Below are 19,139 nucleotides of genomic sequence, written 5' to 3'. Positions count from 1 at the left end.
TCTGTATATATTACACACTACTGCTGCTGCATATTGTACAAAAAGCATAGTATTTGCACTACCATGCACTCTCAGACTTTATGTACATTACTGATCTGTCATATATTCTGTATTTATATTTAATACTCATACTGTCTATATTGTCTTGTATTGTATAATGTTATTTTTATATATATATATATATATATTTATGTACTTTTGAGAGTCACAAACAGCTGGAACCAAATTCCTTGTGTGTGTCAACACACTTGGCCAATAAACCTGATTCTGATGTGTTAAAAGTGTTATTTGTTATAAGATGGCGGAGCTCCTCAGTACCTGACAGCTTAAATAAACACTGCGGTATTTTAGTATTTAGTGTCACGTGCTACACATGATGTCATTCTTTTAACCAGTAGGGGCCGCTAGTGTGCACAGTGAAGAAATGGACCGTTGCTTCATCACACACGTGGTTTAGCTTCTCGGCGCCATTATTAGCAGTGGGTGTAGCATCTGTGACGTCAGGAGAGACCGGGATGTAAAAGCTTGCGGCAGGAGCACGCGGGGCTGCACGAGGCCGGAGCATCGCGGTAATCATCGGTAGCACGAGCGGTTTCCTAGGCTACTAACTTTGGCGACCAGACATGAACGGAGAAATGAACGGTTATCACAACGGCTTCATTGATGAAGACTGCTTCTTATTCACCTCCGAGTCGGTGGGAGAGGGACATCCGGGTAAATGACCGTGTCACTGAGCCACGTTGTGCAGAGCCGGAAAGCTAACAAGCTCCTGTGATCTAGATTTAAACACAAACACATTTAAACACCGTTAGTGTGTTGAGTTTATTGTTCGCGCTCGTGTTTCTCTATATGTGTATATATAAATTACATATAACGTGTGGACATCACATGCTGTTAGCATTCATACAAATAACTAGAGAAAAGTGCAAATATACAGACATACGTTACTAAGTGGACGTTTATTTTTGGTGCATATAGAGCATTTAGGCCTGAAAATACATCCAACTGGTTAAAGTCCAGGTTTACTTTGGATAACTTTCTATTAACTCGTAATAAATGTATTAAAATAAATGATTTCATCTGTTTTTCTTCTGTTTAACAGATAAGATCTGTGACCAGATTAGTGATGCTGTTCTTGACGCCCATCTGAAGCAAGACCCTGATGCCAAAGTGGCTTGTGGTAAATAAATATTACATAGAAGCCTGTAATGTAAAGACTCTGTAAAGTCTGACTAAACATCTACTTATACCTTTGTGTCCTGTTTCAGAAACAGTAGCCAAGACTGGAATGATCTTACTGGCAGGAGAAGTGACGTCTCGTGCCAACGTGGACTACCAGAAGATCGTCCGAGACACTGTGAAACACATCGGCTATGACGACTCCTCAAAAGGTTTGTGTCTCAGGAGTGGGACTGGACTTCACCATGCATCTACATAACCTGATATCATTCGTTTGTATCGTTCCTTCTGTAGTTGTCAGTATTACACTGAGAAACGAGGCAGGAATTAATCCCCTGTGCAATACCTTTTAACCAACCAACCAAACACACACACCACGCACGCAAGCAAGCGTACGTGTCTTCACATAGTCACAGATTAGAGCTGTATGTGCTTTATAACACTGTAGTCACAGTGGGTAATGATGTTATAGAAATTGCTGAAATATTCTATTAAATGGTTTGTCTTGGCTTAAGAAGAGCACAGTTAGCATCAAGAGGGCACACTGCATATATACGTATGAAAAAAAAAATTTATTTTCCCCCTCAAAGGTTTTCTCTTTTTTTATTTTTTATTTATTTATTTTTTTAATGAGTCCTGGCCATATCAATATTTTTCTCTTTCTTCTTAGGCTTTGATTATAAGACCTGCAACGTGTTGGTGGCTTTGGAGCAGCAATCTCCGGACATTGCTCAGGGAGTTCACTTGGACCGTAACGAGGAGGATGTTGGCGCAGGAGACCAGGTCAGTTATAGAATATGGCAGGATCCCAAGCACCGGATCATTTTAACATGACACATGATTCCTATATTTCAGGAGTACAGCATGAACAGCAGATCCTATAATTGAACATTTAAGGGCTTAAATCGAGATGAGGTCTTGCCTTGTTATAACAGGATCACACCCTTTGTAATTTTAAAGGTTTCTGTGAACGTGGGACCAGAATCATATTTCATCTTAATGTTTCATGCACTTGGGAAATATTAAAATAATTCTGTGCTGTTTTTCAGGGACTGATGTTTGGCTATGCTACAGATGAAACAGAAGAGTGCATGCCCCTCACCATCATGCTGGCCCATAAGCTGAATGCCAAAATGGCTGAACTGCGTCGCAATGGTGTCCTGCCCTGGCTCCGCCCGGACTCCAAAACCCAGGTGAGTGCCACTCGAACCTTTTGTGCCTCAATTTTCTAATTTCTTTAAAGATTTTCCCTCAGCTGATGTTTTGAGGATGGCAGTGAAGAGCGTGATCGAAACTTTGAGGTGTTCAGTTGGGTTGAGTTCTGGTGAGTGTGAAGAACATGGCATTTCTTCCTCGTTGACAGGGCCTTGTGCTCAGTGCATGGATTTTTTGGAGACATCCCAGAAGATACCAAGCCTACTGGGATGAAGATGGGAAGACGATCAGACAGTAGTTCTAACCAAGGAAAGAAAATGTGGGGCCAAACCCTGATTGGAAAATGCTTCATGATTATGGCGCCCGCATATTTTCTCTTTAATTGGTAAAATTTGAGAGTTAAATCTCAGCACAGAGAGCTGGTGTGGCTGCAGGTTTTCCTTCCTGATTCCGCCTGTTTTACTCAGTTGATCTTGAAGTTCAGAAGACTTGGGTGTGGATTCTGCTTCTAAACCAGCTCTTAAAATCTTCCTTCAATCTAAAGTGTTTGAAATGCTCCGTTCTGTTCTCAGGTGACCGTGCAGTACAGACAGGACCACGGTGCAATGCTCCCGGTGCGTGTGCACACTATAGTGATCTCTGTGCAGCACGATGAAGACATCTGCCTTGATGAGATGCGTGATGCTCTGAAGGAGAAGGTGGTTAAAGCAGTGGTGCCTTGCGTTTACCTGGATGACGACACCATTTACCACCTGCAGCCCAGCGGGCGCTTCGTTATCGGCGGACCACAGGTGATTTTTGTGTACAGTCTTTAAGACTTTTGTTACTTGCTTTGTTTAGAACTGGGATACACTCTTACTGTACACTTTATTAGGAACCGTTGTCTGAATCAGCCAATCATGGAGCAGATGCAGCTCTAGAGCATCAGACAACGTTCACATCGAGCATCAGAATGATCTTTGCTTGTCTGTACCAGATTAGCTGCTCTGACTAGTTTAAATTTCCTGGGAAATTTTTCTGGGTCTTTCAGGTGTTCCTAATAAAGTGGACAGTGAGTATTTACCAAATAACTAAAGTTTGAATTTCTTCTTTTAGCAATATGATCATGTACATTTAATGTTTTTTGTTTTTTGTCCCTGACCATTGTGTTCTATGGCCTTTAAAACGGATAAAATGCTAATTTTTCTGTTATAAATACTATATATTTTTTCTTATTACTTTGCAAGAACATAATCTTGATCATCTTTTGTATTTGCTAGAAAATCTGTCCTAGCTGTAGTTTTGCTCTTTGAACTTGCTCTTTGCTGCATTGACCAAAGACGTATATTGAAAATCTATAATTTCCCTCTGATTACATCAACAGGGCGATGCCGGGTTAACAGGTCGTAAGATAATTGTAGACACGTATGGAGGTTGGGGTGCACACGGCGGAGGAGCTTTCTCTGGGAAGGATTACACAAAAGTTGACCGCTCTGCCGCCTACGCTGCCCGCTGGGTGGCCAAGTCTCTGGTCAAAGCAGAACTCTGCAGGCGTGTCCTTGTACAGGTGAGGAAAAGCATTCACATTCACGTATAACAGGGCTAAAGTATGACGCTAAGGGGAGAAATGACTGGGTCCAGGAATAAAGAACGATAGATTCAGCACTTAGGACCGTATTTGTAATAAATGAGCACTAAAGATCGATTTGTTTGCTGATGTCTTGCAGGTATCTTATGCAATCGGAGTAGCTCATCCTCTGTCCATCTCCATTTTCCACTATGGCACGTCGAAGAAGAGCGAAAGGGAACTGCTGGAGATTGTAAAGAAGAACTTCGACCTTCGTCCAGGAGTCATTGTGAGGTAAAAGAATTTGTTCTCCATTCACCCAGAAACTTTGCAGTGGTTTAATGGCTTTTACTTCCTATCGAGCACTGTATATATTTACACTTTCGACTTCTATTCCTTTTATTTGGATCTACAGTTTAGTAGCCTGTATGTGTAACGAACCTGACTAAAAACTAAAGGATAGCCCTGTTACTGATGAACCATTCCAGTGAGAGGTGTTGTAAATCAGTCTTCGCGTCATGTGATGTGACGTGATACACAAACACGTGAGCCTGGTTTACATTTGCTGTGTGGTTTTTGCATGAGTGGCGGAAATATCCACTCGCTCGACTGCAAAGATTATATATAGCAGGAACATGAGCAATATCCACTAGACGCTACATCCGAACCAAATACGGCCCTGTCTGTTGGATTCCAAGTTTATATTGATATGATGATGATGATCACTATCTTCATGATTGTTGTAATGGGCTGTGTTTCACATGGAAAACTGTGTAATAATACTCCTGAATATAAGGAGTGTTTAGAAACCTGGCTCAGATTAGTACTTGTTAACAGATTAGAAGTATGTGTGACTTGAGATACTGCGCTAGTAATAATCACTAAAGTAATATGTAGCATATTGAACTAAACTCAGTTCATCATAAATTCATAAAGATTTAATACTGAAAAAGGCTCAATGTATGTTTTCAAATCACATTCTTTTTCTTTTGTAGTACAAATGTCTTATCTGTACTTCTCTCTCTCTCTCTCTGTGTGTGTGAGATTGCTAACACCACAGTTCTGTGTTTTTCAGGGATCTGCAGCTGAAGAAGCCCATTTATCAAAGGACAGCTGCATACGGCCACTTCGGACGCGACTCCTTCCCATGGGAGATTCCCAAAAAGCTCCAGTACTAAACTGCTGTCAAACTCCTCCCCCCCCATGGCCTGCTGACGTAAACTACAGAGAAGTGTGCAAGGCTGCAAGAGAGGGGTGGAGTTTTAGACAAGCTTCATCCGACACAAACGTTCAGATTGTAATTAATAACCATTTGTTCAAAAGGCAACTCTACCAACACAAAGCGAAATGATTTATATTTCTTTTAAAAGTCATGACCTTAATCCTCATTCCTAAGTCTTATTTTTTTTTTTAATTTCTCTTAAAGACATCATACACTCAAGTTATTCCTGTGTGTGTGTGTGAGAGGATATTTCTATTGATATCATAATGAATTACTGAAACAGCTAGTTCTTTCTATGCCTACATTTAAGGTCTTCCTTGTGGGCGTAGACAAACGTCCCTACAATGTCAAGACCATCAGATAATCTTAGCTTTGGGGAAACACACTCAACCAAATATCATAGCTCTCTTATTCTTATGTTCTGATTTTATGCCTCATTTTGTTTTTTTCTTAATCATTAAATGTAAAAAACCTGGTGCTGATGGAAAAGGGAAATAACCACCTTTTTAATTTTAATAGGCATTTTCTCAGTCATGTTCACTTTCTGCTTACTTTGCCTTGTTGGGACTGAAAAATGTGGCTAGTGTTTTACAGAGAAACTAGCCTTGTTTACATTCTCTCTCTGTCTCCGACGGCTTTTACATTAAGTCTTTATTTATGTCATTTAAAAATAAAACGCATTTTGCATTCCCTCAATAGTTGTCACTGTTATTTATACGTTTCAGCTTAATTCCTGTTAGTGGCTCTCATCTATAAGAAATGTAAAAGATCATCTACATATGTTATGGTTTATTTGTGGGATTTACAATTATTCATTGTCTCAGATTTGTTCTAAAAAGGTTACTCTGTGTGTGTCTACACAAGAGCCCTTTCCAAGAGCCAGATCTGGTTTGTCATGTGACTTACCTTTGAGCCTTACAGGTGTGTGTGTGTGTGTGTATATATGTATGTATAAGACTGTCCATTATGTCCTTTCAAACCAGTCTGTTCAGCATAACAAACAGATTGTACTTCTACTAGCTTATGCACTGATTCCTGCTGAAAGAAGGCATCATATTAAAATGCTGTTCAGAACTACTGCTATAAATATCCTGGGAGCTCAAGTAACTTGTGAAAAGGGTCACAGCTATTAATTGCTGGAATGAAACCCGGCCATCAGCTGCTTCTGTCTTTACGTCATACAGTAAAAGGTACATGAGCAGGTCATGAAAGGCTTATACACTGGAACAGTAGGAACCAGTTTATATCATTAGTAATACCATGAAGGTTCAAAAAAATCTCTCCGGTAGTTAAGGCCCTAGGTTATTGATTGGAACATCAGGGTTCAAGCAATAATATCAAGCTGCTCAGTGCTTTGACTCCAACTTCCTATAAAAAGCTGGAATATGTGAAGAAAAGAACCCCACTGTAATGTGCGGCAAAAATAAAGTCTTTGGAACTGTAAAAGATCTGAATAAATGTTTAATACCTATTAGAACAGAGTTTGTTATAGACATTAAAGTCCATTGGTTCTTATACTTTCACCTGTGTCCTTGTCTCACCTTGGAAGTCTACAGTCTGTTAGTTACTGGAAGTTTCCACGGTTGGAGTGTGTTCTGTGTAAGGGAGCAGAATACTATTTCATGACTACAGATTTAAACAAGTCTCTTGTTGTTGGCTCTTGTTGTTAACGTCACATCACTGCATTTAATCCACTATATTCTAAAGAATTACTCGGTCCTGAGAGATGAAACTGTCACATTACACGTTTGTATGAATCCCAGACCTCATTCTCTAAACATGACTGTAGATCAGACTGTCCTCCTCAGGAAAGGATCAGATTCACCTGACCAGCTAATGACCAGGTCTTACATGATGTGTGAGAGACAGATGGAGATGAAACCTGCACTGTAGAGACCCTGAGACAGGAACGAGCTGGTGCGTGACTGTAGAGTAAATCTAGTAGGATCTAGTAAATACTGCCCTCTGGAGCAGGAGTTGCAAACTGATTTCAGCCTCAAATGCAGATCAAAATTTTAAAGATCTTTTAAATTTTAAAAGAGACAAAAGTTTAAAGTGTTTCACTGGAGTCTGCGGTGTGGGCATTCTTTATATGCTTCAACACAGAAAACACATTTACAAGAATAAAAAAATCTCTTTAACAACCCAAAGAAATGTAGCTGAAGAACATAAATAAAATGCTGTACAGTTCAATGTTCTAAATCATTCTTGGTGAAAAGAAATCTGTAAGACCTCAAAAAAAGGCTTCTTTTTTTGAAAAAAAAAGTATAGGACCATCATAAATAAAACATTAGGACACCTGTTCAGTTCACTTGATCTACACATCTTCAACCTGAACCACACTGTTGGTTTTATATATATATAGAGATGTTTTCGCTAATAAAAGAAAGCACAAGATGACGTAGCGGGTCGAACTAACTATTCGTTTCTGACATGTTCTGCCACTAATAGACTGCATAATATTTTATACAACAGATCTTCAAACAACATGGAAAACTGCACGAGATGAAACTCTGGATGTAAACGGATGAGATCTGATAGTTCATTCTGCTTCCTGCGAACATCCCATCTCCTCTGCCATCCTCACAAGCAGATAAAAACATCTGATGAGAATATTTCTGTATTGTAGAAAGCGTCTCTTCATTTCTGTGCACATAATGGAAGAACATCTGCACTGATGCGTTCCGTGCTCTTGTAGATTATGTGTGTGTATATGTGTGTATCACATATTACAACAGTCATTATCGTTGTATGAGGTCATCCATCATCGGTTTCTTTTCCGAACTTCAGCGTTTATCTCGCCGCTTATCCATTTCTTGGGTGATTCGCGCTAACAGCGCCGCCTTAATAGCAGCATCCAGAACATTCTTCTGCTCCACTCGCTCTACTACACTTTCAGGCTCATCCTCCTGTGGTATAAAATCAGCAAATAAAACATTTATTATCGTATTACACTAAACATGGTTCTTGACATTAAGGGACACAATTTTACAGAATATCATTGTATGCTGTAGAGCTACTATTTCTCTTGACTGGTACAAACAGGCTGACACTAGTATGACAATGCAGCTGTGCATAAAGCTCCACAGAGACAACGGAGAACAGAAAGAACCTCGAGAGTCCTGTACAGAGCCCTGACTCTGAACACCTTTAGGATGAACTGGAACATCAGACTCAGAGTCTGATCTCCAGAATGTTCTTCAGAATGCCATTTTCCTTCACAGAAAAAGGTTAGTTATTATTACAGAAAAAAAGCAGGACAACACCCATATATACAAGTGTGACTGTCCGGACCAAAAACCTCTGCTCCACAGGGAACGAGGACAAGTTGTGTCTTGCATGTGAATGTTATTGTTAAATTCACTAACCTGAGCAGGTTTCCTGTTCAGGGATCGAAGACTAGTTGATATGAGTGTTACCATGTCACATTAAGCTTTTAAACAAAATTCCACTCTGCAGCTTTTCCTTAAAAAATTAATTTGGGATTTTGTTTGCCCTTATCATGAATGTCAAAAAGACAAATGATAGCCAACAAACAGATTCTTAAAGCAAACCTATTGAACGGTTTGGGGATTTAAAACAAAATAAATCGATAATGTGAATGCGATAAGTGAATAAACTGTCACTAAAGCTGAGTGAATGCTTTAGCAATTCATAAATCTCACCTCAAAACATAAGCAAGTGTGTAGTAATGAAATGTAATCATCAATGAAATGATTAATTTTAAAAATACCATTCCCAACATTGACATTTAACACTTACAACTCACTACAACTATTTTCACATTTTCTCTGTTTTTCTGTTGCAGTGTGTGATGATTGAGACATGCATGATACCTGTATAACAGCCCCGTCACTGATCTGACTATGTTCGGGTAAAGTGGAACACCGAGTGCAAGTTTTTTCCTCCTACAATAGGCCAAAATACTGAATATTACAGCGGGTGGTTCTACAAACCATGAAAGCCTTTCATTCATGCATTCAATCAACATCTGAGCTAATTTATCTATGTAATGTTTAGCTCAAGCAGCAAAAAAACCCTAAAGATCGGAAGGTCATGAGTTCAAGTCCCAGGTCCACTAAGGTACCACTATTGGGCCCCTGAGCAAGGCCCTTAACCCTCAATTGCTCAGGTGTATAAAATTAAATGGAAGTCACTCTGGATAAGGGTTCAGGATGCAATAAGGATTCACTGTGTTCTTGCTCCATCCCTACTCTCATGGTGTGCACTACATGACTTAGAACACGTGCCTTATAGACGAGGAACGAAGTAACATGTCCGCTGTCAGCCTGGTAGTCGAGCCAGAAGAGTTCGGTACCCGTGTTCTCCTGCTCCGTGCTCGAGCCGCTCTCGTTCCACTCCTCCACCTCTGCACCAGCCTCAGATTCACCTGCAGCCCAGAGTTCACACAGACAAACGTGATCATATTAAAGTTAACCTCCCCAAAACACCTGTTCCTAAATGTATAATATAGTTCTCTTCTGCGGTGGCTGAAAGCAGTGAAGCAGTTAATGGACAAACCAGCCACAGTAACAGTATCTAGTGCTTCATTAACACGTACAGTGGCTCGCTGCCATAAAGCCACGGGAATTCATTTACTTTTACTGAGAGCTGAGAAAGATTTCCTGTGACATCAGCGACAGCCTTGGTGACTTTGTGTCCAGTGACGTGACAACATTTGCTGATAAAACTCGCCATCCTCTGGTAAACGTTGTTACTATAGCAACCAGGACAGAACAGCCACACAAATCGCTGTACGCGTGAACGCAGCATTGCTGTGATAGATATAACATTACATTTGCTCGGAACCTGATGCTTGTTGTACACAGCTCAAGTTAAAGTGACTGCAGATGGAAAAGTAATCAGGGAGAAGCGCTGACCGGCTGTGCACATAAACACAGGGCTACAGTAACTGTAATCACACAAAGCATGCGGTGTAATCGAGTGGCAGCTGAATGAGTGTTTATTAGGGACTAATAAGTAAGTGAGGATGTTACTGCGATGGCGGGGATGATAAACCTCCCGGTCCGGTCTGCGGGGTCGCCGCGGTGCCGCCGTGTGTCTGCGCTTCTGCTGCTCTTTGGCCTGTTTAACCTCCCGGTCATAATCATCCCTTCAATATAACAAACACTCATTAGAGGATTATTCAAACAAAACAAAAAAACAATTAATGTAATTTATGATGAATTAAAATTGAATAACGTATTCCCACTTATTACTAGAGCCACAATCTACAGTGAAAAGGCTGTAAAGCAGCTAATAGCTAAAGATGGACCTCTTTAACAAGGCTAATGTTAGCCGGTTAGCTAATTCTATTTATTTAACGTTACTAGGTCGTAAGTTACCTAGCAATCTGATTTCTCCGGATATGGTGCAGGAAACCATGACTCATGTCTAGTCGACCCCCCGGCTTATACTTATTTGTTTCTCCCTCGGCATTTTGCAAAACTTCCATATCCAAAAGCGTCAAACACACAAACTGCTTAAAACACTCCAATGCATCCTCAGTGACAGCTGCTAATGTGTTGGCCAAGTGAAACCCCCCGGAGTTTTACAGAAAAAAAAACGCACCAAGAATTGTAGGGAAAATTGAGCGTAATTAAAAGTCACTTTTTCTTTTGTTTTATTATCTATGTAAATGATTTAACAGTTCAAGCAGCTATGTAAAGTATAACTCTCAAAAAAAGCCCTATATTAGTTGAAAGATTTACAATAACCCCCGGGTAAGCATACTATCGTCCATCTTTTTTTTGTCTTGCTGGTGTAGCCGGGAAATCCATGTGCATTTGAACTGAACGCAAGAGTAACGTTTATTCCACACCCGTATTCAAAATAATCCCGCCTCCTTGTGCTATGATTGGTTACAAGATACCGTCATTTAGTTCTCCAATTGGCCAGTGAACCTGGTAAAACGTGCTTTGCCAACCCTAGAACGAAACATTGAACGATACTAGCCAATCCACGGGCGGCAGGCGATTAGCGGAATATGGGTGGAGAAAGTCTGTCGGCGTTAGTTCTTTTCGAGTTTGTAGTGTTTATTTGTCCGTGAAAAACGAAAACAATGGCGGATATTAAACGGGAGCGAGATATCGACATTGAAGAAGAAGAAGAAGGTATTATATGTGTGCTTATGTGTTTATAAAGGTCAATTTTAGGCTAATTTCTAGTCGAATAAATAGCTAGCATGCTACAAAACAAGCATGCTAGCTGTCTGAGGCTGTAGCTATGGATATTTTACATTATTTATATAAAACATTGTACTGCAATACTAATAATAAATATCAGCTTGAAACCTATGAATTCTTAATATTTTTATATAATATAATTAGTATAATAATCAGACGCATTTGAGTATTTATTCTCTAATAATGAACTCTGAAGCTCATGAATGATTTCATATCTTGAGAAAGGACCATGAGGGTCTTGAAGATGTGTTGCGAGTTCACCTGAGGAGATCCTGAAATCTCGTTACCTTTACACTTTACATGACCTTACTTTAACAAAGCTAATGCATTTCCTGTATCTTCAGAAATTGTTGTCTTTCAGTGGAAGACAATATTTTATACCCACTGTCCTCGTCACCATTCTCTTCAGCATGCTCTTCCTCAGTGTCCTCGTCCTCTCTGTACTTTTCCTTGCTGTACCTTTGTCAGCTTCATTGCAATCTGGAACCTATTTATCTCTCATACATCAGTGCTGGATTTCTGTGTAATATGTGGTTCTAACAGTAAACCTGATCATTATCTTGTCTGCCCTATAATGAGAAATCAGTGTCAACAAACAAACCAGTACCTCACCTGTAAGCTGTTTAGTAAACACAACTCAGAGTTAATGATGAGACTGCTGTGCACTTGTTTGTGTTGTGATTATCAGAGGTGCGAGTAAAAGTGGCCCGTACTCATGACAGCGAAGACAAGAGAAGCCGACACTGTCCCTACCTCGACACCATCAACAGGTTTGAGTCTAAAACCTTTAAAATGTATTTAGAATCTTAATTACACATTTTGTATATCAATACTTTTTTCCTCCTTCTCCCTCCCTTCCCCCCCCCTCTCTCTGTTTATAGGAGTGTTTTGGACTTTGATTTTGAGAAACTGTGCTCAATCTCCCTCTCGCACATTAACGTCTACGCCTGTCTCATCTGTGGGAAATATTTCCAAGGTACCAATGCTTGAAGCATGATGTAGGAAAACGCAGTGTTGAGGATTGTACAGTGCAGGCTTTGTGTAATTTTTACAATAAATAGCAGTAGAGAGAGTGCAGAAGTGAATTTAAAAAAGAAAAAAGAACAGGCACTAATTAATCGACTTTAAATGATCTAGTGCATTACAGAGCTAGTAGCAACCAGTACTAATCTTTACACACACTGTGCTGCTTTTCAGTTTCAGTTTCATTTATAACACTCTTCCAGAAAATTTTTAAAGAAAATACTCCATGAGGGAATAAAAAAAACCTGTCCTCTGGGGGTGATGTTAACCTTTACACTAGACAGCTGTAGAAGAGCACAGACTGAGAGAACTGTGCTGAAAGGAGCATCTCAGTCTTTAATGTGTTTAGGTCTGTATTTATGTAGGAGTTTATAGTATCTAGAGAAGAAAGAAGAAGAAAAGTCTTGTGTGTGCTCCTGTGTTTCAGGGAGAGGTCTGAAGTCTCATGCCTACACCCACAGTGTTCAGTTCACACATCACGTCTTCTTAAATCTTCACACCCTCAAGTTCTACTGCTTACCGGATAACTACGAGATCATTGACTCATCTCTTGAGGATATCACTGTGAGTAATAAGCACCGCTGTGAAGATCTGTATTTATTTACACAAGACATGACTAACAGCCACGTTTGCATGGAATAATTTAGATCTGATAGATATAGAAGATATATAGATTATTTTCTATTTTATATTATATATGCTGTCGTTTCCCTCCCAATTTTTCCCCAATTTAAATTTTTTTTTTCTGTGCAGTATGTGCTGAAGCCAACGTTTACCAAACAGCACATTGCTAATCTGGATAAGCATGGGAAGCTGTACAGGGCCTATGATGGCACGACATACCTCCCTGGTATTGTGGGCCTCAATAATATAAAGGCCAATGACTACGCCAACGTGGTCCTGCAGGTATGAATGATAAACCCTCATTCCTGTGTCTTTATCAGCTGTGAAACAAAGCTAAGATTAGTGTTGATGAGGTCATGTGTTCAGGTGTGTTCCTTCACACACGGTCATGTTGTGATGCATGTTGTTTTGCAGCCTTTAAGAGTTGATGATTTATAAAATTGCATTCATATTTTGACTTTATCTGGCATGAGAACAGCCACGTTAATAAATTCCTTATGGGATCCCAGTGTTGGCAATATAGAGACAAAGTTATATATGTTTTGGATTTTAGAACGGAAAATACACCTGCAAACAAAATCATATCCAGACAAAACATTGGTTAAAGTTAGTCATTCCTCAGAAGTAGAGGGAGAAAAACCCCAAAATGCAGACTGAACCAAAAATAATGAATCTGCTCCAATTACTTTAATTTACTTTAGATTCCCATGTTTCACTAATGGACTGTTACACAAACTATGCTCATTTGCACACTTCCTCTTCTTTTTTTGCATTGCTGCTCACCATTGCCTTACCATTGTGTATATACCTGATTTCTGTTTATAGTAACAGCAATATATTATATTATGTTCATAGTACATATCCTCCTGTATATTTCTGTTTATAGTAATAACAATATATTTTGTTTATAGCACATACCCGTCTGTAAATTTCAGCTTATAGTAATTGACATCTGTATATTATGTTCATAGCACATATATATTCACCTGTATATTATATTCATAGTACATACACCTCTATAAATTACTGTTTATAGTAATAGCCATATATTTTGTTACAGCACATATCCTTCTGTAAATCTGTATATTATCTTCATAGTACACACTCATCTGTAAATTACTTCCATATTACCACTTTATTTAACTTATTTAACTCTTGTAAACACTATATCCTGCACTTGCTACTATTGCACTCTGGTTAGACCTAAACTGCATTTCGTTGCCTTGTACTTGTACATGTATAATGACAATAAAGCTGAATCTAATTTAATCTAAACTAAACTGACTCCCATCCAAATAGGGCTTTAGTTAGAGATTATGACATGCAGGTAGGTGCTCTAGCTAGTGCTGCTGCACAAACAATTAAGATATGAGAATCTTTTTATTGTACAGTTCAAGCTTTTCAGCTCACACTGCCCTCAACTCATTCGTTCAGTCCACATGCAACATTGACATTTGTTTATTGGCATGCAAGCTTCTTTTCAGCGCTTTCTTACTATGAATAAGTAAATATATCAACCAGTTACTACTGCATTGTAAACGATCAAGTAATTAACATAGTAAATGTAAAAAAAAAAAGGCTGGCATATCGTCCCAAATCCCGTTTTTCACGGTTTTAATGCTGTTCAAATTTTGTAGTCTGTATGTTTATTGCGTGCACTTTGTCTGGCACTCTGTATGCTGTTTTCTTCCCTTTATAAATATCATTTCATTGCCTAAACCCTATTAACCTTTATTAAAAAATTAAATTAGTGAATTGAGTTTTGTGAACATTAACATTTATAGCACACAAACGTTGGGGGTTTATTTAATTTACTGAAGTTACCGGGTGATGGCACATGTCCTGTAGTGTTCGTCTTGTTTATCGAGTGAAGAAATCTTCCTTTACCTTTTCATCTTCCCAAAGGCTCTGTGCAACGTGCCACCTCTCCGCAATTACTTCTTAGAGGAGGAAAACTACCGGGAGATCCGGCGGCCTCCCGGTGACATCATGTTCCTGCTGGTGCAGCGCTTCGGCGAGCTCATGCGCAAGCTCTGGAACCCACGCAACTTTAAGGCCCACGTCTCGCCACACGAAATGCTGCAGGCTGTGGTGCTTTGCAGTAAGAAGACCTTCCAGATCACCAAGCAAGGTACGCTTTACGTTAATTTAGCTTTATGTTGGAGTTTTCTGTTCACATGGACATGCAGATTTGAGGAAGGAAGGAGAATCTAAGTTTGCGCTTCTGCTGTTTGTACTGTAGGGGATGCTGTCGACTTTCTCTCATGGTTTCTAAACGCACTGCATGGAGCTCTAGGTGGAACCAAGAAGAAACCATGTGAGTTTCAGCATGGCTGTTTGTAGTTTGTAATGTTTTTGTAGCTTCTAAATAAATCTCTTACAGTATGATTTTGTATGTAACAGAGATGTACATGTTGATTTAAATGATGCAGCAGCTTAATATGACGTTTTTACTTTCTGATACTTTTTCAGCTATTGTCACAAAGGTCTTCCAGGGGTCCATGCGTATCTTCTCAAAGAAACTTCCTCACCCTGATCTGGTGAGTAACACTTGAATGGTTCCTGAGCGCTGCGTTCATGCGTTAAATGGCTTTGTAGGTGTCCTGTTTTCCCTCTAGTTCATCACTATTCTAAAGAATAAAAAACTATGTCCCTTGCTCCTTTGCTCTATTCTATAGCACTTTGCTGAATATCCCAACACTCAGTAGTACACTCAAGTACAAGGATGATATAAAAACAGTGTGGCATGTTGACACTTCACGCACTCAAATCTTACAGCTTTATTCGTGTACAGTAAAAGGGATGGGGCTACGGGCACTGACGCCAAATAAGATAACAGTCTTGAGAACGCAGACGACACTTCGGCAGACAAGACGTCTTACAACCTTCTTTTAAATTAGTGCACATTGTGTGATTTTATGTTCCAACATTTTAAAAATTCAAGTGTTCTGTTAAAGCTACTATAGCAGCCTTAATGGTCTCATTTCTAACAGGCCAGATTTTGTTCAAGATTAAATGCTAGAACAATTCCATGCAAAGATGCATTAACATCTTTCCTGATGTATGTAGATGCTTCAGTTCAAATGGATTTGTAATGCATTTACAGAAATTTGGTGATTTAAAACAGAAACAATGTTATTGTAAATGTTCTAGAGAGGAAGCAGCATGTTGGTGAACATTGCTGTATATAGTACTGTGCTAAATAAAATACATCATGGACATATGAAAATAAATAAATAATTTAATTTACCAAAAACTGCTTGTGCACCATGTGGCATTTTAAGATATTTTGGATGTCTTGATACAGACACTAAAATATTTAGTTGTTTATTTTGCTATTTATTTCTACATCCAAACACTTTTGTAATATTCATGTTTCACTGCTGACTTTAATATAAAAGAGAGTTTCAGATTTATCCAGGAACATGGAGGAGTCCTTATATACACACACCAATGTTTACAGTTTATTAAAACTACTGCACTCTGTTTCTCTACACCACAGCCTCCAGAGGAGAAAGAAGCACTGCTGCATAAAGAGGAATATCAGGAGGAGATGCTAGAGTCCACGTTTCTCTACCTCACCCTTGATCTACCTACAGCACCACTCTATAAAGATGAGAAAGAGCAGCTGATCATCCCTCAGGTTCCTCTCTTCAACATTCTGGGCAAGTTCAACGGCAACACGGAGAAGGTAGAAGAAGCCTTTTTGTCACATTACAGCACAGTGACAGTCTTTTCTTGCATATCTCAATTTTGGAGGCTGGGGTCAGAGTACAGGGTCAGTCATGATACAGAACCCCTGGAGCAGAAAGGGTTAAGGGCCTCCAAACAGTGGCAGCTTGCTCTCGCTCTCAATATATGTCTATATATATATATATATAATATATATATATATATATATATATATATATATATATATATATATATATATATATATGTATGTATGTGTGTGTGTGTATGTATATGTGTATATATATGACGATCAGTCTTTCTTTGTTCATTCAGAAATGATTAAAAAGAAAGGAAAAGTTTACTTCATTAGTTCTGCATTTTACGTATTAGAATGGCAAGGCCGATACTTTTGTTTTTCATACACACTGAATCGTTTCTGTTTGAGGTCGAAAGATGAATGAGACGATGGATGGATAGATAGACCTATAGATCAGCTGCATCTTGATGTTCATCTTGATCAAACCTTAAACATAACACCTGTGGTGACGGATCACTCAGCAAATATATTGGAGTAGATTGACATAAAGAAAATATTTAGTTACATATCCCTCAATAGCAATAACTTCATCAATCTTGTAGTGCACGGACATCTGTTGGTTTGTTCTTTTGAGACGCTTTTCCAGGTTTTTACTGCAAATTCTTTCAGTTGTTGCTTGTTTTGTTGGGTTTCAGTTCCCTCAGTCTCCAGTTCACAAAGTGAAATGCTGAAGATTTGCTGATGCACTTTCTCAATCAATATCTGTCCACTTTTTTCCAATGACGTAGTCCTTTAATGTGTTGTTGGCGTGTTTGGATCCTTGTCTTGCCGCAAGATTAGATTGGATTCATTTCTCTATAAATTTCCAGATGGAATGTTTCTGCAGACTCCTGAGTTCATTTTGCTGTTATGATCATGAGTTACATCAATAAAGATGAGTGAGAATGTTCTAGCAGCAGTCATGCAAGCCCAAGCCCTGACTCTACCACCACCATGTTTCACAAATGTGTTTGTATGTTATAAATCATGTGCAGATCCTTTGTTCCTCCACATCCTTTTTTTTCCGTTTTGATAAAGTTAATTCTTGAACTTTTGTGGCTCATCGATGTATGTTTATGTGCAAATCCTGTTGTTGGATGGTTTGCGTCTTGTTCTTCTTTGTGATCTCTTCACACCTGCCTCGTGGAGGTGGTTGGTGATGTCACTGTTGTTTTGGGGTTTATCTTTCAGCACTCTGTGTTTATCAGCCGTTAATGATTTTTTCCTGGCCACCCAGTCCCGTGTCTGGTTGTCAATATACCAGTGGTTTCTCTTTTATTTGGGACATTCCAAATTGTTGTATTTAAACATTTTTGAGAAGAGAGTACGCTTGATATCCTTGATATCATCAGCATCCTCCAAAAGCATTGAAATGGTTTTATTCCATAGCTGTTATAAGATTATAAGAGAAACATTTTTATTTTTATTTTTACATTTTTTAACCCATAATTTTTATGATGTTTCCATCAGAAAAGTTCTGTTTTAATCAGCTGCGAGACTGCACGCTGTGGCAGAAATACATATTCTTTCTCTCTCATCATCACAGGAGTACAAAACCTACAAAGAAAACTTCCTCAAAAAGTTCCAGTTAACCCGACTCCCTCCGTACCTCATCTTCTACATCAAGCGATTCACCAAGAATAACTTTTTTGTTGAGAAGAATCCTACCATCGTCAATTTCCCCATCACGTGAGCCCACCATTTCTGTAGTTTTTTTTTTGTTGTTTGATTTCAGTTTTAATCTCTTTATTTGAGATGATTGCGAATTTGGGAGCGGAAATGTTTTTGCCTTTCAACTATTTGATTACTTCCTTCTGTCTTTTCATGTATATGTTTGTTAGTAATGTTGACCTGCGTGAGTATCTAACAGAAGAGGCCCAGGCTACAGAGAAAAACACAACCTACGACTTGGTAGCCAACGTAGTGCATGATGGGAAGCCTACAGAGGGATCTTACAGAATCCATGTCCTGCATCATGTGAGTGCTTTTAAGCCATCTGGCTCATGTTAATCTGCGTAGTCTTTAATATGTTGAGGTTGAAATCTGACCTCTGAGCGCTTGCAGGGCACCGGGAAGTGGTACGAACTACAAGACCTTCAGGTAACCGATATCCTGCCTCAGATGATCACGCTGTCTGAAGCATACATCCAGGTCTGTATCGGCAAATTTGTATATTGGAAAGAGATCTAGCTTATGTTCTGACAACTCGATAGGTAAATGTTGATGCATTTCAGATCTGGAAGAGACAAATGGTGGATGATGATGGAGACAGCCATACAGGAGCGTGATGATGGACCCTCACAGACATGATGACAAACCAGAAGTGCAGCACATTTTCACTTCACTTTTCAGTAACAGAAATATGAATTATTTCCTCCATTCATTTGTATGTGTGAATGTTGTCCGTGTTTCTAAGATTTTGTTTATTAAACAATTTAATAATATATATGAAGTGTG

At 39.1% G+C, this 19,139-nt stretch overlaps 3 protein-coding genes across 3 annotated transcripts; 2 read left to right on the top strand and 1 right to left on the bottom strand.

The window, feature by feature from the left end:
- The first annotated feature begins 484 nt into the window (after nt 1-484).
- On the top strand, nt 485-5,798 carry mat2ab (methionine adenosyltransferase 2Ab). Its single transcript, XM_060883787.1, has 9 exons — nt 485-714; nt 1,103-1,180; nt 1,269-1,391; nt 1,850-1,962; nt 2,229-2,372; nt 2,907-3,125; nt 3,698-3,880; nt 4,041-4,174; nt 4,956-5,798. The coding sequence occupies exons 1-9, from the start codon at nt 624-626 to the stop codon at nt 5,056-5,058; spliced, it is 1,188 nt and encodes a 395-aa protein (XP_060739770.1). The 5' UTR covers nt 485-623; the 3' UTR covers nt 5,059-5,798.
- Nucleotides 5,799-7,170: 1,372 nt separating this feature from the next.
- Nucleotides 7,171-10,635, bottom strand: c12h2orf68 (chromosome 12 C2orf68 homolog). Its single transcript, XM_060882942.1, has 4 exons — nt 10,448-10,635; nt 10,100-10,215; nt 9,353-9,492; nt 7,171-8,011 (listed from the first exon to the last, which is right to left on the bottom strand). Exons 1-4 carry the CDS (start codon nt 10,555-10,557, stop codon nt 7,889-7,891), a joined length of 489 nt encoding a protein of 162 aa, XP_060738925.1. The 5' UTR covers nt 10,558-10,635; the 3' UTR covers nt 7,171-7,888.
- A 387-nt stretch (nt 10,636-11,022) lies between these two features.
- Nucleotides 11,023-19,128, top strand: usp39 (ubiquitin specific peptidase 39). The gene is made up of 13 exons (XM_060882939.1): nt 11,023-11,215; nt 11,976-12,057; nt 12,169-12,263; nt 12,738-12,874; nt 13,064-13,216; nt 14,840-15,065; nt 15,177-15,251; nt 15,407-15,474; nt 16,437-16,625; nt 18,229-18,371; nt 18,524-18,659; nt 18,747-18,833; nt 18,917-19,128. The coding sequence occupies exons 1-13, from the start codon at nt 11,164-11,166 to the stop codon at nt 18,968-18,970; spliced, it is 1,497 nt and encodes a 498-aa protein (XP_060738922.1). The 5' UTR covers nt 11,023-11,163; the 3' UTR covers nt 18,971-19,128.
- Nucleotides 19,129-19,139: the final 11 nt, after the last annotated feature.

This window comes from Tachysurus vachellii, chromosome 12 (assembly GCF_030014155.1).
Source record: "Tachysurus vachellii isolate PV-2020 chromosome 12, HZAU_Pvac_v1, whole genome shotgun sequence".
Lineage (NCBI taxonomy): Eukaryota > Metazoa > Chordata > Actinopteri > Siluriformes > Bagridae > Tachysurus > Tachysurus vachellii.
Note: the sequence above shows the minus strand (reverse complement) of the source record. Positions and strands in the feature narration are given on the sequence as shown.